Genomic DNA, 22,847 nt, shown 5'->3' with positions numbered 1-22,847 from the left:
CGACGGTGTTTCTTCCAGGCTGTACGCTTACAGTGGACAGCCTGAGCACAGTCAGCATTCCACCAGGCAACGCATTTCCACGAGCCCCAGGAGGTAGAGCAAGGAACAGAGCAGAGGGCAGCATCAAAAACTGACATGAAAGAGGAGGAGGGCTCAGGGAAGAGGCAGATCAGAGTGGTCGGAAAGAGTAGTGCGTAAGGAGAAGAGGTTCCAGTTAGCCTTGGCAAACTGCCACCTGGAAAGAAGAGGGGAGGGTGAAAAGAACCTGCCAGGTGAAGTTCAAATAAAGAGAAAACAGAGACCAGGGGGGGACCTGGTCTACCGCCCCCCCCCCCCCACGAGTCTGAGAAGTTAAAGGAAGGTATGAAAAGGCGTAAAAACGAACAGAAACAAATTCATCCATGAATAAGCCCCACATACCCATCATGGCTCTACAATCGCAACCTTAACATTTTTGGCGTGCCTTTTAGGCGACCCGCCGCACACCGCAAGGTAGGCCGAGCGTGTGTGTTTTTTTTGTTCCCTACCACAAACGTGGCCACACATTTACACTGCTAACCAGCATATATACAGTTTCTTCAGTCCTCCATGGACAGGGTGAGAGATGTGTTAAACATATTGTTATCTTGAGTGAGCTTGCAAGAATGAATATTGGTGGTCGGCTTCTTTGTTGGATCAGGGGTTACTTATCCAACAGGAAGTCATCTGTATTTTTCCAGGGGCATAGAAGTGTAACAAGAGACTTTGAACTAGGCACCCCGCAGGGTGGTGTCCTCAGTCCTACCTTATTTAATATCTTAATAAACACGCTGTTAAACTCTATACCGAGCAAACCCAACGTCCACATCATTAACTATGCTGATGATATAATGATACACACCGCTGGGTATGCTAACACGCAGAACACTCTTAACTCTGTATTAGACACATGTCAGGACATAGGTTTAATTATCTCAGCAGAGAAAACAAAGATACACAATCGGCGCCCACCCAGGCAGGGAGGAGCTGTTCGCAAGATGCAACTGTCTGATGGCTCCCAGTTTGACTATGTAAACAGATTCAAATACCTTGGCCTTGAGGTGCCACTGTATGGTCCTGTTGTATTCAGACTCTGTCGTCAGTTTAAAGAGAGGCTCCGAGCTCTCAAGGCTGTTGCGGGTTATCACTCAGGCTATGGTGCCAATGTCAGAATTGTCAAAATCATGTACTTTGCATACATCAGATCTTTAGTAGATTATGCTGCACCTCTGCTTGTTTTGATGCCTGAAAGAAAGCTTGGAGGGCTTGAAAAATTGCAGAACGAAGCCTTGAGGATAATCCTTGGGTGCCCTCGTACCACAAAGATACTTAATATGAGAAAGGAACTTAATATTCTGAGCGTTGTTGATCGTGTTACTGAAATTAACTGTCAAATTGGTATAAAAATGCTTAGGCTAACTCATCCTAATCCTTGCACAGAAGCCCTCCAGAATTTCTTTATTGAAGATCAGCATTGTTCCAAATGGATAACAAAAACTGGAACTCAAGTCAGAATGTATCAGGTTCATGATTTGTACCAAGAGAAACAACGGCACTTTCCTGCACCGTGGGAGGTTACACCCTTTCCAGTTTTAATCCCTCCCTTTCCACCCAAGAAGCAAATTAGAGATCAGCCCAAGCTTCGTCTCGAGGCAAAGCTCAACGCCTTAAGCCATATTGATGCTCTGTCCACAGAGCATTCTCTCTCTCAAATTATATACACTGATGGTTCCCTACACCGCACCACGGGTGCAGCTGGAAGTGCAGTTGTCCTGACAATGGGCGATGGCCTATACTTTGAGTGGGGAGTCCGTATAAACAACTGGGCCTCTACCCTTCAGACTGAACTATTTGCCTTGATCCTTGCACTGAAATGTGTACAAGTCTCAAAACTTGATACATTAATTGTAAGTGACTCCTTATCATCTTTAAATGCTCTCAACTCTTTAAGACATAACTGTAACATGCTCGTGTCCGAAGCTAGACACAAATACAACAAAATTATTAAGGATGGTAACAGAGTCCATTTCATGTGGTCTCCATCTCATGTTGGCCTCCGAATGCATGATAGAGCTGATAAGTTAGCCAAAGAATCTGCCTTTAAAGGAGCCGTTGAGTGTAACCTTGGATTGTCAATGAGCAATCTGAGAGCAGCAGTACACCGAGAACTTCAACAAGATCTTGTAGATCTGAGGCAAAGTGAAATTGACACCAGTAATTCCATCTATCATCATACTATCATGCAAGAGGAGCCGCACATCTATGGATCATCCAATAAAATCAGCAGACTTCTAGATGTTACTACTGCTCGGCTTAGACTCGGTTACAAGTATCTCTGGGAATTCTCATTATCTGCTGATATAGACCTGACCAAATGTAAACTGTGTCAACAAAATTATTCGCACACCCTCCGTCACTATGTGATGGAGTGCGAAAAGATACGTGAATTTAGAGACAATTCTATAACCAATGTTCCAGCGATGTGTAAATATTTCATTCAAAATGATCTGCTACCAGAAATTTTAGCCAAATATCCCCAGTTTGCTAACTGTAGGTAGTAACTGAGTGATTGTAACCTATCCACCGCTGCCCACTGGATGGGGGGGGGGGCGGTGTGCAAGACAAACATATCAATTTTGACACTAGCTCTCCACATATGTCATTTGCTTAATTTAGAACCTGTACTTGAGGTCGATCTCGAACCCATTGTTGATGTGATGACTTATATTGAATTTTGTAACTAGCTCATCAAGATTGTAACTTGCTTAGCTAAATGAATTGTGGGGTTCAGTCCCTGAGCCCAATATGTGCCTCTGTAACCCTTTCCACTACCGCCCACAAGATGGGTATGGGGTGCATAATAAATGAACTAAACTAAACATATAGTTCAAGGGTTTATTGAACAATCAACCACAGAAGGTGATTCGGTGCTTTTAAAATGCTAAGCTAACCTACATACGTAAATACATAGATACACAGATTTACGTATGCCCTACATAAAGTGTTCGATGTGTCTTTTACATAGTGTCATTAATGTGCATTTACAAAGGTGAAATGTAATTCTGATCAGCTTCCATATGTACTTTATACACATACATATACATACACACACACACATATATGTACACATACATATATACATACATGTATACATACATATATACATACATATATACATATATACACACACACATGCATTCACATACATTTGTCTCTTTTACTCTGATAGAGTGAGATAGCTGATAGAGAAACTAGTGTGCAATTAAGCACTTAATCACTGAAGGTGATGAAGGTGCTTTTACAAGCTCAGGTTATATAGTTACATCACATACATACATTATATAATTGATACATTACATGGTTAATCTTGGGTACAAGTCCAATATATCATCAAATGTTCCAGTACTCATATAGTAATTACACAGTTCAGCATACCTTAGCCCAGGAGGGCGAAAGTCAGTCAATATGGGACATTCTACAATATAATGTTCAAGAGAGTGCATCCCTGGAAACACAAACCGAAACTGTCTCCATTTTCCGCTTGTTACAACTTGTAATAAAGTTGTCACATCTTGGCATAACGTGTTTTTGACGTATTAGAATGTTGTTACAACTTGCTATATTGGTTGTTATAACTGGTTAGGAGGTGTTAAATCTTGTTCGAACGTTGTACCAACGTCGTAGTTTTGGTGTGTGTTTGGCGGGATATGTTTTCTCTTTCACAGAGTTGACACATTGTGTACTCGACATTTGGGTTTTGAGAAAGCTGCCAGATACGTCTATATCCCAGGCGTATTCTGGCCACTATAACATCACGGCCGAGCGGTGGACGCGAGCACAGAAACCACACTCGAATGTTTATAATCTTTTCAGCTTTCTCACCTCAATTTTCATGCTACGTCATTCATTTTGGTATTAAATTGTTTGCAATATCATGGCGTGCATTTAAAAGCTAGTCCCATAATATTCAGAAAATAAATGTAATCAAAGAGGTCACTGATAGTCTGACAAGTGAACTAAACATCTGGTACCTGGATGATGGCACTCTCGCCGGCACCCCGGATACCATTTTGGAGGATATAAGGAAAATCCAGGAGCAGCCTTGGGCCTCATTCTCAATGCATCCAAATGTGAAATAGTCTCCTGCAACCCAGATATCACTGGCCAAATAAAAAATGTTCTTCCAGACATTCTTGTTGTTGAGCCACCGGACTGCACCCTCCTAGCTGCCCCATTGGCTCGTAAGCAATCGAGGAGGTCCTGGATGCAAAAATTACTAATCTAAGGAGAATGCTGGGCAGGATTGACAAGATTGATGCCCATGATGCTCTCTTCCTCCTCACAAGATGCCTGTCTCTCCCTGAGTTGACTTACTTTCTAAGGTGTTCTCCATCCTACAACAGCCCTAAATTAAATGTGTATGATATCCTTCTGAGGTCCATGCTGGTGAAAGTCCTGAACCTGCCAATTGGACGACTCTCAGTGGGAGCAAGCAACCCTCCCCGTAAGACTCGGCGACCTTGGTGTCTGCACAACCTCCCAGATTGCTCTACCAGCCTTCCTTTCCTTCCCATACATCGCACGACCTCGTCAAAGATATCCTACCTGATCCCCTGAGGGATTCAGCAGGAATACTCGATCCTGCTTTCACTGTATGAAGACTGTACTTCCCCAACTGATGTTGGGGCTGGGGCATCTATTATAGCCGCTACATTTTTGTGAGGAGTAAAGCCCTTACCTGAAATATGGTACCCCAGATATTCAATGGCCTTGGTCTTCAACGTTGTTTTTTCCTTATTAATCTTCACATTGTGCTTTTGCAAAAGATTCAAAATTTGTTCTAATTTAGCATCATGCACTTCCTCATTCTCTCCACATACAATAATGTCATCTAAAAAACTAGCCACACCTTCAATGTTAACTAACAACTGGGACATGAATCTCTGAAAAATTGCTGGAGACGAGGAAAGTCCAAAAGGAAGTCTTTTATACTTAAATAACCCCTTGTGGGTATTAATCACTAACAATTTCTGGCTCTCCTCCTCTACAGGAATTTGCAAGTAAGCATCTTTCAGGTCAATCTTAGAAAAAATTGCTCCCTTGCAGACCACTGACAACAACTCATCTATCTTAGGTAAAGGGAACTTCTCACAGTGTATGCGGTTGTTCAGTTCCTTGAAGTCTGCACAGATTCTCAAGGATTTCCGATCTGCCTTCAACACTGGTACAATTGGGGCTGCCCACTCACTATGTGTAATTGGCTCTAAGATGCCTTCTGCCACATGCTTTTCCAGGGCTGATTCTACCAATTGCTTGTAATGAAACGGCACTGTTCTTGCCTTGAAAAATTTAGGTGAAGTCCCACTTTTCAGGTGAATTTTTGCCACCATGCTATTAATTGGCTTATCTGCCTCCACTGAATATTTGTCTAATATTTGTTCGGCACTTTTAATTGTTTTAACTATCGACAACTCATCTAGGCCCGCCAAGAAAATTCCCACCTTTTCCATGAGATCCTTACCACATAGGCTAGGATTATGTGAATCCACTACATAAAAATCCTGGACAATTTCTTTCCCATTATAACCTACTTTTGCCGACACCTTGCCATAGACCTTAATTGGTACATTATCATAAGCACTTAATTATTTTTTACCTGGTTTTATATTCAATTGCAAGGTATCTGCCCAATCTCTAGACAATGTTGACACTGCAGCACCAGTGTCCAGTTCCAAGGGAACTAACTTCCCATTAATTACAAAATTCACCATTTGTGACTTCACTGAACATACCTTTTCTTTCACCGAATATAGTCGGTTTTCCTCACCTGCAGCTTCTTCAGACTGGCTACCTTCCTCTACTGCCTTGACCACAGTACCGCTACCTCTTCTTCCTGCATTCCCTGGTCGTCTCCTCTCCCAGGCCTTGCTGTTCCTGTTCAGATATTCCCTACACACACTGCAAGTGTCCCTCCTTGTTACAAAAGTTGCATATATAGGCACGAAACTTGCACTTGCTACTTATGTGATTGTATCCACAGTGTTTACATCTGGTCTGGCCCTGTACGACCATAATTTCCTGAGTAGAAGTCTTACTTCCAAAAGCCCTTTCCAGGTTCAATATCTTCTCGAGCACTGTCCATGAAGTCATCGATTGTAGATCCAAATTTTCTGCCACCAGGTTAGGGAAATAATTCTCCTTTTCCACTGCCATGAACAACTGGTCCCTAACCCTGCCGTCCAACTGTGCTCCGAAGTTGCAGTGGTTAGCCAAAGCCTTAAATTCCGCAAATAAATCCTGTACGGATTCCTGCTGCTTTTTCGTCCTCTTCTGGAAATCCATCAAACTCCTGTGATATGATGGTTTCACCACATACTGACGTTTAAGCAGAGCAATCAGGTCTACATAGGTCTTCGTGTGAGGTAGCTCCGGTGCACACAAATTTCCGAGAACACTATATGCTTCAGAACCCAGTGAAACTAAGAGTACCGCTTTCTTGTTGGCATCCTCCTTAATCTCCCGGTACTGAAAGTTTGCTTCCAGCAGGCTGAGCCACAGGTCCAACGAGATCTTGGCAGTGTTTAACGGCTCCATTGACATGAGCGGCGTAGCCATGGCCACGGTGGTAGCACACTCCACTGTTGTATGCGAAGCGTCCACTTGTCCACACGGCGTACCCTGCTCTCTCTTGATCCTCACACCACGTCTCGTACCCAGGCTCTCTGCCGGAGATGTTTAATCCTCGTCCCCACTGTTATGGTTGTGGTAAGAGAAACAATCTTCGTCCACATGGTTTTATTCTCCGCCAGTAACAACAACAAAACAATTATCAGGTACATGAAATATTATTAACAAGATCATAAACAAAAAAGCATCTGCTCCAAACATGCTACCTCCAACATCTGTAGTACTCAATCCCAACATGCGGGATAGTACCAGTGGAGTGCAGTGGTGCCATAGGGACAATTGGGGAACACTGTATAAACATCAGAGGTCTGCGGTTGTTAAACATCCTACCTGCGAGCATACGCCATAGTGCCGGTACATCCGTGGACTTCAAAAGAACACTAGCCTGTTTTCTAATAGAGGGTCCGGCCCATCCTGGCTGTGGTGGGTATGTGGGCCTGCAGGCTGCTCCAAGCAACAGCCTGGTGGACCAACCTCTCACAAGTCAACCCTAGCCTCGGGCCGGGCTTGGGGAGTTATTGAACTCCCAGTACCCCATTATGCAGGTATCGAGCAGGTATCTCTGCCGTCAGTCGTCTGGTGTGCAGGTTCCTGGGACTGCTGGATTATGTCGTGTCTCCGTTGGCCCTGACTGGGGTCTGCCTGCACGGTTCTCTGCCTTTGCAGAGGCAAGTTGCTACTTACATGTTGCGTGTTGTGTGTGGTGCATGTTGCTGCTGCACGTGTGCATTGGTAACGTGTTTTGCGGTAGCGTGTCCTAGTTCCTGTGTCAGGTTGTGGTGTGGCACTTTGCTGCTGTTTTGTGCCTGGGGTTTGCGTATGGGGGTTTGCTTGTTATTTTTCGTGGTCATCGCGTCCCCTGGCTTGGCCCTTTCATGTGCGTGGGGTTCTGTCCACGCCTGATTGTGTTTCCTGGGATTTGAGCTTTGGCTCGTTTGTCCTGCCTTTCCCCTGGTATCTCCTTTGCTCGGTTTTGCCTGCACTTGCTGCTGTATGGGGGGGGGGGTCAGTTTCCGCCGCTTCCCTTCCTTGTGCGTTCCCTTTGTTTCCTCCTCTGCCGCAAGGGTTTTCTTCATGCGTTCCTTGGCTTCTTCGGCATTCCTTCAGACTGTGTCATACGGTGGGCTCGTGTGTCTTGGTCTGTTTTCGTTGCTCATACCCTTTGATTCGGGTACTGTTCTGGTGGCAACCCTTACGCCTTCTTCGGTTTTCCTGGCTTGCCCTGCCTGTTGGCTTTTCAGGGTCTTGCGATGTCTTGCATCGGACCCGTCGTTTCTGATCTCCTGGCGGGCTTGCTTGCATTGGGGGAGCTTTCTGTTCAGCAGACGTTCCATCTCCTTTGTGCCAGCTTGGGCTTTGGTGGTCGCGCCCAAGATCTTACCGTGGCTCCGCCTTTTCCTGGGCTCGGATGAACCTTGTCGGGGCTGATTACATTCTGCCTCACGTGTCTTGCCTCCGGTTGGTGGCATAGTGGCTTCATAGTTGGTGTCCCACCTGCATACTTCTTCTTGGCAGCAGTATGGGGTATTTTGGCAGTCCTTCCATTTCCTCCTGTCCCTTCTTATGTGGCTGCGGCTGTTAGCGTCTGCTTGGTTTTTCTGGTGGGGGTTGGGGGCCGTCGTCTTGCCACATACTGTCGCCTCGTTTCGTGTGGCACTGGCGGAGCCGCTTCGGCTTGCTTTCGATCTTGATGTTGCTTCTGCACCGTTAGTAAGCTGTCTTGTGCATTGTTTCACCTCCGGCCTGTTCATGCACCGCTTGCACTGTCCTGATCTCTGGTTAGCGTGCTCTGTCTTCTCCTCGGTTGGTGGTGCCCCTTCAGTTCCGGTTTGTTTTTCGCCGGCTCTTTTTCCTGTTGACATTTTCCTCTGGGGGGTCGGGTCGCTGGGCTTCTTGCTCTCTTCCGCAGGGGTTTTCTGCTCCTTCGGTCTTGGCGTTTTGGTTGTTCGGTGGCAGCCATCTCCATCTTTTCTGGCACGGAATGGGGCTGCTGCGGTCCGGAGGGGTCCTTGGTTTGTTGGTGCTTGGTTGGTCAGGCCGGAGGTGTGGTGTGTTTTGTGTTCAGTAGCAGCCCTTCGCTGTTATTTGCGTGCTGCGGTCTCTGTCCGGGGCGCGCTTTGAGTTGATCCGGTTCCATTCTTCCCTGTTCGCGGGTGAAGGTGTCCTGGGTTGTCTGCCGTGTTATTGCGGCTAGCCTGTCTGTGTTCTTTCCCCATGCCCGTGACGTTCGTGGCTTTGCTGCTCTTGCTGCCGTCTGGGTGGCTTGTCCTTGCTGTCATTAGGGCACGGATCTTTTGGTGTTCATACAGGGGCCTTGCTGCTTGTTGTCTCGTGTTGTTCCCGGGCCCTTTCGGGGCTGTGTCGCCTTGGGTTGGCGTTTGCTGCCGGTTGTCTCGCTTCCGTTGAGGGTTGCGTGGTGTCCGCCTCCCGGTTCCGTCCCTTTTGACCTTCCTCTGTGGGTACTTAGCTCAGGGGAGCCGACAGGGCTCCCCCAAGAAAACCAGCGTTGAATGTAATGAAACGCTATTTTCTGGGTAAGACCCCGGAGGCTCCCCGGCAACTCTCCCTCCCTCCGGTTGGCGGTTTTTTGTGTGTTTTGACATCCAGCCTCAGAACTGATGGGTGGATAGCCGGCGTGAGAGGTCTGGGGCTCCCCCTTCCCCCTCCTGGGGAGGGAGGAGCTGCGCAGACAGCGGCGCAGTGACGTCATACTAGTTTGCTTGTTTTCTGTTGAAGAGTTCTATCCACTAGTTCGACTTTAGGTAGCAACTTTAACCAGAATAGGGGTTTGTTTTGGGATGCTTACCTTTCTGGATGCTTGACCCGGTCGATGGCAGACATAGAATGCTTCTAACCACACGGGGGTTTCTAAAGCCCATTGCTCCCCTTGCCTCTCTGAGGGAGCCAGGTTCTGGCTGTGGTCCCCGGTAGGCCCTAGAACTCCATACACATGACTGATGTCAAAGTCTGACATTAGCATATCAGCCTGGTAAAGCTCCGGGGAGCCGACGGGGCTCCCCCCCCCCCAGAAAAGGTTCCCAACCCCTGCCCTAGATAGACCAATAACTACCCATTTCCAGGATACAACCCACAACAGTCACCCACCTACCAGTTACCTATTTACTGCCAGGTGAACAAAGTCATCAGATGTTAGGAAACGTGTCAAAATGTCTTGCTCTTTCCAACAATCAAACTCAAGTCTAATTGTTTAAGAGCAGTCTATGCTATCTACAGTCACTACTCACTGTTTCAGACCACAGTAACTCGAATCTCTAGGCAACTTGGTCAAAATCGAGGCCAAGTTTGAGTCTCTTAATTTCCACAAAATCCAAATTACGTAGGTTACCTGTTGGGTAATTGGATGGCGCATGGCAACCTATGCGCCATTTGCATTGGCAGCCTATGTGTGTCACACTGCACATGTACATTAAAATATTGGTTTAGTAACAAAATGTATAATAAATTATATCAAATATTGCACAAAAGTTATTGTTAGAAATACTGTTACTAGTTATGTATCCTCTTTCCTTGTCTCTTATCGAACATAAGAAAAATGCAGTTCCTTCATACTCCAACCCTCTTACTGTACTTCTGGGACCAGTCTTGTAACATGCTCTAGTAGTGGTCCCATATTGGTTGTGTGCAGTGCCCTGAATGACTGTGTGTAATTACCGAGGTAATTAAATGTAATTACAGGACGAGAACTGTGTTTGTGGTGTCTCGACTTCCCAGTATTTTGCCTTGCGATGCTTTGAGTTATTGTGGGTTTTAGTATCCATTACCTTCTCACATAACTTGCTTCAACTGTCTACCATTCTACAAAAGAGAACTTTCTAATGTTTTTTTGGCAGCTTTGTTTCCTTAACGTAACTCTATGATATCTTGTTCTTGAAGTTGTAGGTTTCAAGAATTTTGCTGATTTTGCTTGCATCTGTATGCGTATTTTATTAATTTGCCTCATGATGCAGTTGAATCAAATGTGAACAAATCCACACGGGCCGTGATGAGGGTTCGAACCTACAGCCGGGATGATCCCAGACGCGCCTTAGGCGACTGCGTTGACTAAGACTAAGACTTAGTCGACTAAGGCGTGGCTGGGATCATCCCGGCTGTAGGTTCAAACCCTAATCACGGCCCTTGTGGATTTTTTTTTTTTTATGTATCACACTATTGTGATTTTTATGTGCAAATAAATGTGTTTACTTTTTAACTCTACTTGTTTCAAATATCTATCATGATTCATATGTTGTTTGTGTGTTTGAGCCGCTTCTCATGTGTTTCAGTTGTGTTTCGTTGGTCAAGATTGCCAGAGGATTCCCAGTATCCTTGGAGCAACCTATGGCCTCCAGACGAAGCGCCTTGATCTCTCCTACAACTCCATCAGGTAAATCACATCCATTAACCAAACTCCACTGTACTTTCTTTCTTATTCTCTGTCTTGTTTTAGTTTTCATAATATTGTTTTGTGTTTTCCATTACTCTGTCATTTAATGACTTTACATGGACTGGGTTGACAATACTTAAGAACTTGCAGCTTTATTTAGCACAATTATTTATTAGTTTCTATATATAGTGAAGCTTTTAACTCATGTGTAGCAACACCTTAGTATTTAGTTTGTATTTACCTATTAATGACTGGGGAAGTGAGGACACGTCATTTTTCTTTCTACTGCTTGCGGTTCACTTTCTACTCAACTTATATATCCCCTCAATCATCCTTGCCTACCTTACCCTTGACAATGTTTCCAACATGAACATCACCTCTTCTTCTCTCTTCAACTACCCTCTTCCTTGCTCTGCTGTCACTGGAGGCTCACCTGTCCCTACTTGGCAGGTCACTAGATGGGTTGGACAAGTTCCCTTTTCTGGAAGAACTCATCCTCGACAACAACTTCATTGATGACAGCGTCCTGATACCTCACCTCGACACCCTCCATACCCTCTCCCTCAACAAAAATAAGGTGAGGAAAATACTGGGGGGTAAGAGAAAAAGTGGATAGGGTGAGAGAAGGACTTGGAGAGGAAAAGGGGGAGCTAAGTGAAAGGGTAGAATGAGAGAAAAGGGCTAGGAGAATGGCAAAATGGCCCACTTATACATTTACCAGCTCCAAACACAAATAAAAATGTCCCCCAAACATAACTAGATGCTCTAGAACTAAATGAATATGAGCTTTCATTTGTATATACCATAACTTAAATTATAGCCCCAGAAACTGCAATTCTCCCCACCAAAAGCTGCATGAGAATGCCCCCAGCAACATCATGTGTACTGTTTAGTGTTCCTGCTTTCCATTTGTCTCTCAACATGTTCCGCCGGCTCCTTCAACCTAGTTTGTGTGCCCATGTTTGTATATTGAACGTCTTGGGACATGATCTGAGATTTGAGTTTTAGCTTAGTTTATTATGTATTATGTATGTATTTATTTATTTATTTATTTATATACAAAAAGGTACATTGGGTTTGTGTGAATACATAGCATAGTATTTATAATCTTGTAAAGCCACTAGTACGCACAGCGTTTCGAGCAGGTCCTTAACCTAACAGATAATTTTAAGTAGGTAAATTCTAGTGGAATTAATAAAATGATAACAGATACATTGCAAGAAAGAAAAAAATGAGATGAGAGAGATTAGTAGGTATATTAAAGCTCTGATTGATTGCATTGACAGCTTGATTGATAATTTAAACGAAGATTAATAGGCACCATACAGCAAATTGAAAGCACATATAAGAAGACAGCAATGATCACAATGGTAAAGTTGTTTGGATTGGGTACATGAAGATTGGGAGATTGAGTAGCACTAGATACAGTGCAATTTTAAAGCAATAAGGTAGAAAACTGTGAAGATGAAATTAGGTATTTTTTAGTTTTGTATTTGAATGACGCAAAAGTTGGACAGCTTTTCAATTCATTACGGAGTGAGTTCCATAGACTAGGTCCCTTTAAATAAAATAAAATAAAATAAAATAAAATAAAATAATTTATTTAGGTAAGGTACATACATACAATAAATTTTTACAAAGATTGGTTGACTTATAGGTAGAGCTAGTACATACAATGCCTAAAGCCACTATTACGCAAAGCGTTTCGGGCATGATAAACTTAAATGACAAGCTTAATACTAATTGAGCATAAATGAGTAGAATGAAAACAAGAAATGAAAACATAGATGAAAAAGCAGCACAAATACAATTATGTCGACAAACAGCTCTCTTTAAAGAAAAACAGACATTGGTTGACAATAGAAGGGTAAGGTAGGTTACAGGGAATTTATTAGGTAGTGCTTCGTTTTTAACTTAAACTGGTTGAGAGAGGTACAGTCTTTAACATGGTTGGGAAGGTCATTCCACATTCTGGGTCCCTTGATTTGTAGAGCATTTCTAGTTTGATTAAGTCGTACTCTAGGAATATCAAAACTGTATTTATTTCTGGTGTGGTGCTCATGGGTTCTGTTACATCCTTCTATGAAGCTTTTGAGATCAGGATTGGCATTATAGTTTAGCGTTTTATATATGTATAATACACATGAGAGAATGTGCAGTGACTTAATGTCTAACATATTCAGAGATTTGAGTAGGGGTACCGAGTGATATCTGGGGCCAGAGTTGGATATTGTCCTAATAGCAGCTTTGTGTTGGGTAATTAGAGGACGTAAGTGATTTTGGGTAGTAGAGCCCCAAGTACAAATACCATAGTTGAGATATGGATAGATAAGGGAGTAATAGAGCGTCACCAGGGCAGGGCGGGGTACATAATATCTGATCTTAGAAAGAATGCCAACAGTTTTTGAAACTCTTTTTGATATATTTAGAATGTGTCCCTGGAAATTCAGCTTGTTATCGATGAGAACGCCAAGGAATTTGCCATCTAATTTGTTACAAATTTGAGTATTGTTTATTTTGAGATTTATTTGACTAGAGGATTTATTGCCAAACAGAATATAGAAAGTTTTGTCAATGTTAAGGGTGAGTTTGTTGGCAGTTAGCCAAAGATGGACTTTATTTAGCTCAGTATTTACTGTGGCATTTAGAGCAAGGGGGTCAGGACTGGAGTAAATGAAGGTTGTGTCGTCAGCAAATAGAATTGGTTTGAGGTGTTGGGAGGCATTTGGAAGGTCATTAATGTAGATGAGAAAGAGGAGAGGGCCAAGTATGCTGCCCTGAGGAACACCAATGTTGATGGGTAGGGTGGGAGAAATTGCATTATTCACAGAAACATATTGGAGCCTGTCAGTAAGGTAGGATTTGAGGTATTGTAGGGAGTGTCCTCTGACTCCATAATGATGTAATTTAAGAAGAAGGTTTTGGTGGTTGACAGTATCAAAAGCTTTACGCAGGTCCACAAATAACCCAACAGGGAACTTCTTTTTATCAAGAGCTGTATGAATCGAGTTAAGCATACTAATAAGTGCATCGTTAGTGCTTTTTTTGGGTCTGAAGCCATATTGGCAAGGGCTAAGTATATTGAGTTTGGCTAGATATGAGTAAAGCTGCTTATAGATTAGTTTTTCAAAAATTTTTGACAAGTTTGGCAGGATTGATATAGGCCTGTAGTTGTTAACATCTGTGGGGTCACCACATTTGTGGACAGGCGTTACTCTCGCTTTTTTTAGAATATCTGGAAAGGTTTGGAGTTCAAGTGACTTGTTGAAGAGCAAAGCAATAGCAGGGGCTAAAGATCTGGAGGCTTTTTTGTAAATTAAAGTTGGAATCTTCTCAAGGGCACTTTATTTGCATAGAGTGTTTGCACAGATTAAGTTTGACTCTGGGAATATCAAAGAGAGATTTATTTCTGGTGTGGTGATAATGGGTCCTATTACAACTCTCCAGGGAGAGTTTCAGAGCAGGATTTGGATTTAAGAAGAGGGTTTTGTAAATGTAGTTGACACAATAGAATGTGTGGAGTGAGATTATGTTTAGCATGTTTAGGGAGTTAAACAATGGGGCTGAGTGTTGTCTGAAAGCAGAATTTGTTATTATTCTCTGATAGCAGATTTTTGCGGGGTGATGATGGACCTGAGGTGGTTTGCAGTGGTTGAACCCCAAGCACAGATACCATAATTAAGATAGAGATAGATTAGTGCATAATATAGTGAGATGAGAGCAGAGGTACATAATATCTGATTTTGGAGAGTATACCAACTGTTTTAGAGACTTTCTTAGTTGTGTGTTGTAGGTGGGTGCTGAAGTAGAGTCTCTTGTCTAGGAATAAGCCAAGAAACTGTCCATCATTTTTACTACTAATGTTAACATTGTCTATCTGAAGCTGAACTGCATTTGTTGATTTGCTTCCAAATAAGATGTAGTAGGTCTTTTCTATGTTAAGTGTTAGTCTGTTGGTTGACATCCATAAGTGGACTTTTTTTTTAGTTCATTATTAACAACATTATTTAGTGTATGTGGGTTGGGGTTAGAGTAGATGCAACCCGTTCTCGCAAATTCGTAAAGTCAATATTGACTTATTAACTACGTGCATAGGTGATATACTAAACATAATAGATACCCTTAAAAAGATTCATAGAAAACACCGACCTTACCTAACCTTGTTAGTATCTTAAGATAAGCATCTTATTGCTTCGTAATTACAATTATTACTTAACCTATACCTATTATAGGTTAGGTAATAATTGTAATTACGAAGCAATAAGATCCTTATCTTAAGATACTAACAAGGTTAGGTAAGGTCGGTGTTTTCTATGAATCTTTTTAAGGGTATCTATTATGTTAAGTATGTCACCTATGCACATATTTAATAAGTCAATATTGACTTATTAAATTTCCGAGAACGGGTTGCTAGATGAGGGTAGTATCATCAGCAAACAATATAGGTTTCAGAACGTTGGTGACATTAGGTAGATCATTGATGTATATAAGAAATTTTGCTTTTTCAACAATGTTCCCCCCTCTTTTACCTCTATTTTTATTTGTACTCAACACATTTTATTCTTTTTACCCATTAGTTTTAAGCTTTAGTCATTAGTGTTTTTTCCTGCCTGAAACGCTTTGCGTAATAGTGGCTTTAGGCATTGTATGTACTAGCTCTATCTATAAAGCCAACAAACATTGTAAAATCTCTTTATGTATGTACCTTTACCTAAATAAAAATTATTATTATTATTATTATATTATGAAATAGGAGAGGTCCCAAGATGCTGCCCTGTGGCACTCCAACGGTTATTGGTAGAGTGGGAGAGGTTATATCATTGATGGCCACACATTGGTGTCTATCACTAAGATAGGATTGGATATAGTCCAGGGCATGGCCTTGGATTCCATAATGATGGAGTTTACATAAGAGGTAGTTGTGATTAACAGTATCAAAGGCCTTTCTCAGGTCAATGAAGAATCCAATCGGAAACTCATTTTAGTCAAGGGCTGAATAAATTATATCAAGTTAGTTTAGTTCATTTATTATGCACCCCATACCCATCTTGTGGGAGGTAGTGGAAAGGGTTAGAGGCACATAATGGGCTCAGGGACTGAACCTCACAATTCATTTAGCTAAGCAAGTTACAATCTTGATGAGCTAGTTACAAAATTCAGTATAAGTCGTCACAATATCAAGGAGACTAATAATTGCATCGTTGGTACTCTTTTCTGGGGGGAGCCCCGTCGGCTCCCCGGAGCTATCCCAGGCTGATATGCTAATGTCAGACTTTGGCATCAGTCATGTGTATGGAGTTCTTAGGCCTACCGGGGACCACGGCCAGAACCGGGCCCCCTCAGAGAGGCAAGGGGAGCAATGGCCTATAGAAGCTCCCGTGTAGTTGGAAGCATTCTATGTCTGCCATCGACCGGAACAGGCACCCAGAAAGGTAAGCGCCCCAAAACAAACCCCTATTCTGGTTAAAATTGCTACCAAAAACCCAACTAGTGGATAGAACTCCCCAACCGAAAACAAGCAAACTAGTGTGACGTCACACACTGCCGCGCCGCTGTCTGCGCAGCTCCCCCCTCCCTGGGAGGGGGAAGGGGGAGCCCCAGACCCCCCGCGCCGGCTACCCACACCTCAGTTCTTGAGGCTGATGCTATAGGCGATGGTCGTGTGCTCTGGCTCCGGTGTCGCTACTGCACTGTGCTTTGCGTGTGGTGTTAGTTTTGTGGGTGCGAGAGCCAGGAGTTATCTTCAGTACTCGGGCTGCATGCGCCTAGGGCTGCCTTCCCTAGGTGCCCTGTAAGTACTGCCCTTGGGGCCACCTTCCACAGGCTCCTCGGGGTCTGCCTCTGCTGGTCCGTTTTACCTTTCGGTTTTTCGGCCGCCTGTTGGGCTCTTGGGTGTTCTGTTCTCCCTTGTTACCGGCAGGTAAGAGGCAGTTTGCACTGGTAGGGGCGCAGGGTGCTGCTCAGCTTGTATTTCCCGACATCGCGGCCGGCTCTGTTCCTTGGGGTTCGCTGTCCTCTTGCGGGGTTTTGTTTTTCTTTTTGTTTTTGCCTGGTGGGGGGTTCTGTCATTTTATTGTTTGTTTTTGCCCTTCCACTGTTCTCCTCGGTGGCGCCCCCTGCTAGGCCCCCGTGAGTGTACACGTCCCTGGGGTTCAGCTTTAGAAGTTTGCTTGGTAGTTTTGGGCGCCGGTTTGCAGCACCCTGCCTGGGACTACCTGAGCGCGAGTCCTCTTAAAGTAAACGCTCAGGACCCTGGGAATCCCCTAGGGGGCGCGTGGGTCCGATGGATGTGACCCCGGAGTCCCCACTCGCTGTGTGCGAGTTTGAGGGTTGCTCGGTCCCCTTGTCTCAGGGTGACCCTCATTGTTTTTGCCTCTGCCACGCTGCCTGTTGGGTCGGTGATACTTTCGACCCTGAGTCCTGTGAGTGTTGCTGCTTGCTTGTGACTCAATTTACCCAAACCTCTGATTCTATTCGGGTACAGGCGGCACGTGCATTGCAGTCTAGGTTTCGTCTGTTGCAACGCGCTCGGTTGGTTGCTTCCCCGGATGCCCCGGGGCTGCCCTGCTTTGCTTTTCGAGACCCGGACTTGGGGGTGGGGGTCGCTTCGATCCTGGTTCAGTCCGCACCTCCTCGTCCTTCCCCTTCTGTTCGTTCTGGTCCCCCGCCCCTCCTTCCAGCCCCGAAGCGTCTGAGGGTTTCGGGGTCGGAGCAGGGGTTACTTGATCTCGAGACTCGGGCAGCTTCGGGGGTTGCCCCTTCCGGGGGGGCGGCAGAGGCATTCGAGTCTTGTCTCCCGGCCGAAGCTTCAGGGTCTGACCAGTGGGCCCCCCTTCCTCCAGCTTTTCCAGCTGCTCCGTCCTTGTCTTGTGGGGTCGGGGCTTGGGGAGAGGACTCGGCCTCGGGTCCTGTGGTAACGGACCTAGAGGCTGGGGAGGGGCTGACTTGGGGGCCTTGGGCCCCACTGGACCCCGCCTGGGTTTTTCTTCCCACTGAGCGGGGCTTATTGTTACAAGGAGTGGGGATTTCTTTTCCCCCCTCTGCGTACGAGTTGGATTTGGTGTCAGCCCCTCCCCGGGTTCGGTTCCGTGTTCCCCCGGGTACGTCGGTTCCGTCCTTCCGGAGGTTTTCGGCTTATCGCATCCAACCTGGTGTGGTGCGAGCGGCCTTTGCAGCTTACCTCCTGCGTGACCCGGATTATGCCTCGGAAATGGATCCGTCCACGTTCAGGTTTGGGACTTCGTTCCCTTTCTGGCTCCGTTACGAGGTTCCGGAGTCGTCCTGGCTAGCAGACAGCCCCTTGTTTGGTCTGGATTCCTGGCATTCCTTCTGTCGTTCCCGCACGCTGGAGTGGCGGGAAGCTTCCACGGTGCTTCAGGTTTTCCTGGGGGGTGAACTTGAGTACCTGAATGAGTGCTTGTTTGCCCCTGCCCTTCCCCGCGATGTGGGCGTTATTCAGCTCCATGTGCAGGTTCCCTCCCTTTCGGCGGCGCTCGTTGCGGAGGACTTGCGCGCCCGGGGCCTTTTGTGTTCGGCCTTGCGGTTCTTTTCCCTCCTGGAGCTGTTTTCGGATTGGCTCATGGAGGATGTGGGGACGCTTGGGTCCGTCCCGGGGTCCGGCACCTTGTCCTCGGCTGCGCGTTCGTCGGCTGCCTTGTTGAAGCTATTCACGCCGATTTTGCGGGATGCGGTTTCTCTGTTCTATGCTTCCCGTCTCGCGTGTCGGCAGGCGGTGCTGGGTTCCTCCGTGGAATCTGCTTGGGCTCTGGCTCTTAGGCGTTCTTCACCTTTTTGTCCTCTCCTGTTTGGGGAGTCGGCCGTGGCGCAGTTTATTCAGGCTGCGTCGGCGGCTTGTCGTCCGATGTCGGACTTGTTGGTTTTCCGGGGGTCCCGGGGTGGGTCTTCCCGGAAAGGTCGTGCCAGGGCTCGGGGTTCCTCTCGTCGTGGTAGGCCTCTGGTGTCAGGTTTGGGGTTGGCTCCTCCTGCGGACCCTCCCTCGTCTGGTCGGCGCTGTGCGGGGTTCTGGGTCTCGTTAGGGTCGCCGGCCCTTTCGCGGTTTGCCCCCTTGACGGGACGATTGGGGGGCGGCTTGCGCTGTTCGCCCGCGCCTGGTCCCACGATTTGTGGGCCTTTCGGGTCGTGTCTCGCGGCCTGCGGTGGCGTTGGGTGGCCCCTCCCCCCTTTGGGGGGTCGGGGCTGGCAGGGCAGGTTTCTTCCCCTGCGCTCTGTCGAGTCATCTTGGAGTGGGTACGCTTGGGCGTCGTCGAAACGACGTCGTCCCTCAGATGGGTTTCCCCGTTTGTTTCCGGTTCCGAAACGGGACTGCGCGGACCTGCGGTTCATTCTGGACTTGTCCCGTCTGAACCCCTGGGTTCATTGCCCCTCCTTTCGGATGACTACGCTGTCTCAGGTTCGGCTCCTCTTGGAGCCGGGAGCTTGGTGTCCCTGGACCTCCGGGACGCTTATTGGCATGTCCCGATTCATCCGCGGTTCAGGGACTGGCTCGGTTTTGTTGTGGGGCGTCTGAGTTACCGCTTTCGTTGTCTCCCGTTCGGGTTGAACCTGGCACCTCGCGTGTTCACGCGCCTTACACGGGTTGTGGTGGCTCGTTTGCGTCTCCTAGGTGTTCGGGTGTTGGCCTACCTCGACGACTGGCTGGTTTGGGCTCCCAGCCAGTCAGCTTGCTTGCTAGCCAGGGATTTGGTTCTTTCCCAGCTCGCCGAGTTCGGGTTCTTGGTGAACTGGAGGAAGTCCCATCTGGTTCCCTCTCAGGTTCGGACTTGGCTGGGTCTCGTGTGGGATTCTCGAACCGCCTCCTTGTCTCTCCCTCCGGAGTCTCTCCTGCGGCTGCGGTCCCGCCTTCGTCTGTTTCTGGAGGACCCTCGGGTCACCCTGCGGATGCTCGACGGGCTGTGCGGGAGCCTGAACTTCGCGATGGTGGTCTACCCGCCGGGTCGGGTTTGGCTTCGACGGCTGTTCTGGTTCCTTCGGGGTTCCCCCTTCCGCCTCTCTCGCGATCGCAGAGTTCGACCCCCGGCGGCCTTGCGTCGGTTGCTGCGTCACCGGCTTCCTCTTCGGGTTTTTCGGGGTTCAGTGCCTTGGCGCCTACCCGAGCCCTCGCTCGATGTGTACACAGATGCGTCGTCTCTCGGCTGGGGTTTTGTGACCAGTGCTCACCAGGCCGGCCAGGGGCGTTGGGGTCCGTCCTTCCGTCGAGCTCACAGCACGGTGCGGGAGTTCGCGGCAGTGTGGTTTGCTCTGGGGAGGATTCGGGTGGCCCGCGGATCGACGATTCGGCTCCATTCGGACTGCTCTCTGGTGGTTCATTGCCTGAACCGAAGGGGTTCGATGCGGTCCTTGTCTCTTTGAGGTTGGTCGCTTTGGGTGACTCGTCTGCTGAGTTCTCGGGGTTTGGCTCTCCTGGCGGTTCACGTACGGGGCGTGTCCAACGTCTTGGCCGACGCCCTGTCTCGCTTCGTTCCCCTCTCCACGGAGTGGACGGTCGACGACGAGTCCTTCCGTTGGCTTTGCCAGACGTTCGGGTGCCCCAAAGTGGACCTCTTCGCGTCGGCGTGGTCGCGGCGTCTTCCCGTTTGAGGCGCCCTTCCCCGATTGCGAGGCCGTTGGGGTCGATGCCTTTCGGCTAGACTGGTCGAGATGGGGGTTCCTGTACCTCTTTCCCCCGGTTCGGCTGTTGCTCCAGGTCCTGACTCGCTTAGAGACTTACCGGGGGAGAGTTGTCCTTCTGGCCCCTTGGTGGCCGGCCCAGCCTTGGTTTCAGGCGCTGGTTGCTCGGTGTCCGAACCCGAGGGTTTTCCCGCGGCTCCGCCTCTTTCAGCAGATCGGGCCGGTGTGTCACGTAGCTGGTTCGATCTTCTCGAGTCTTCGCGTATGGTTTTTTTCACTCGAGTCTATCATCATCTCTATGGTGAACAGGTGGCCTCCTTGTTGGTGTCCCACCTGAGGGCTTCTTCTCGGCGGCAGCATGAAGTTTCCTGGCGGTCCTTCCGTTTCTTTTTGCGTCTTCGTCGTGTTAGCTCCTTGTCTGTTCGGGTGGTCTTGTCCTTCCTCTCGTGGTTATTTCAGGACCGTCATCTTATGCCTAACACTGTCGCTTCGTATCGTGTGGCGCTGGCGGAGCCGCTTCAGCTTGCTTTCGGTATCGATGTTACGTCTGCGCCGTTTCGCAAGCTGTCTCGTGCATTGTTTCACCTCCGGCCTGCTGATGCGCCGCCTGAGCCGTCCTGGTCTTTGGACAGTGCTCGCTTTCCTTTCATCTCCTCGTTTCGTTGTGGCCCCTTCGGTCCAGGATTGTTTTTCCAATGCACTTTTCTTGTTGGCTTTGGCCTCTGGGGGTCGGGTAGGGGAGCTTCGTGCTCTCCTCCGGCGCAGGGGTTTCTGCTCTTGGGTCGTGGTGATTGTTTTGTTCGTTTGCAGCCGTCTCCTTCTTTTCTGGCGAAGAATGAGACTGCTGCGTTCCGGAGGGGTCCATGGGTGGTTGATGCTTGGTTGGTCAGGCCGGCGGTGCATCATGTTTTGTGTCCGGTTGCGGCACTTCACCGTTATTTGCGCGCCACAGCTTCTGTGTCCGGGGACGCGCTGTGGGTTGATCCGGTTTCCCTTCTTCCCTGTTCGCGGGTTCGGGTCTCTCAGGTCGTCCGCAGGGTTATTAGGTCCAGCCAGCCTGCGGTCTATCCCCGTGCCCATGACGTTCGTAAGTTCGCGGCTCTTGCTGCCGTCTTTGGGAATATGTCTTGGTCTGATATTCGGGCATGGGATTTTGGCGGTCGAACAGGGTCCTGGCTGCTCGTTACCTTGTGAATGTCCCTGGGCCTCGTCGGGCCTGTGTTGCTTTGGGTCGGCGGTTGCAGCCAGTTGTCTCGGCTTCGAGTTGAGGGGTGAGCGACAACCGCCTCCCGGGTAAGTCCCTCTTTTTCTGTCTGTGGGTAGTTAGCTCCGGGGAGCCGACGGGGCTCCCCCCAGAAAACCAGCGTTGAATGTAATGAAACGCCATTTTCTGGGCGAGTCCCGGAGGCTCCCCGGCATCCCTCCCTCCCTCCTGGTCGGCGGTTTTTCGCGTTTTTGACATCCAGCCTCAAGAACTGAGGTGTGGGTAGCCGGCGCGGGGGGTCTGGGGCTCCCCCTTCCCCCTCCCGGGGAGGGGGGAGCTGCGCAGACAGCGGCGCGGCAGTGTGTGACGTCACACTAGTTTGCTTGTTTTCGGTTGGGGAGTTCTATCCACTAGTTCGGTTTTTGGTAGCAATTTTAACCAGAATAGGGGTTTGTTTTGGGGCGCTTACCTTTCTGGGTGCCTGTTCCGGTCGATGGCAGACATAGAATGCTTCCAACTACACGGGGGCTTCTATAGGCCATTGCTCCCCTTGCCTCTCTAAGGGGGCCCGGTTCTGGCCGTGGTCCCCGGTAGGCCTAAGAACTCCATACACATGACTGATGCCAAAGTCTGACATTAGCATATCAGCCTGGGATAGCTCCGGGGAGCCTCCGGGACTCACCCAGAAAATGGTGTTTCATTACATTCAACGCTGGTTTTTTTGGGAGCGGAAGCCAAACTGGCAGGGGCTGAGTATGTCGAATTTTATGAGGTAGGAGTAGAGCTGTTTGTAGATAATTTTTTCAAATATTTTTGATAGTATGGGTAGGTTTGATATTGGTCTATAATTTTTTTGTCTGCCGGATTGCCTCCTTTATGAACTGGCTTACTCTTGCTTTTTTTATGGATATCAGGAAAGGTATGACA

General features: G+C 47.5%; 1 protein-coding gene across 1 annotated transcript in view; it reads left to right on the top strand.

The window, feature by feature from the left end:
• The window catches only part of LOC123762740 (leucine-rich melanocyte differentiation-associated protein), a 292,506-nt gene that overhangs the window by 244,523 nt on the left and 25,136 nt on the right, over nt 1-22,847 (top strand). Inside the window, exons 4-5 of the mRNA XM_069332276.1 lie at nt 10,989-11,089; nt 11,540-11,666. Coding sequence (XP_069188377.1) covers nt 10,989-11,089; nt 11,540-11,666 — 228 coding nt within the window. The remainder of the gene's footprint in view (nt 1-10,988; nt 11,090-11,539; nt 11,667-22,847) is intronic.

This window comes from Procambarus clarkii, chromosome 27 (assembly GCF_040958095.1).
Source record: "Procambarus clarkii isolate CNS0578487 chromosome 27, FALCON_Pclarkii_2.0, whole genome shotgun sequence".
NCBI lineage: Eukaryota > Metazoa > Arthropoda > Malacostraca > Decapoda > Cambaridae > Procambarus > Procambarus clarkii.
Note: the sequence above shows the minus strand (reverse complement) of the source record. Positions and strands in the feature narration are given on the sequence as shown.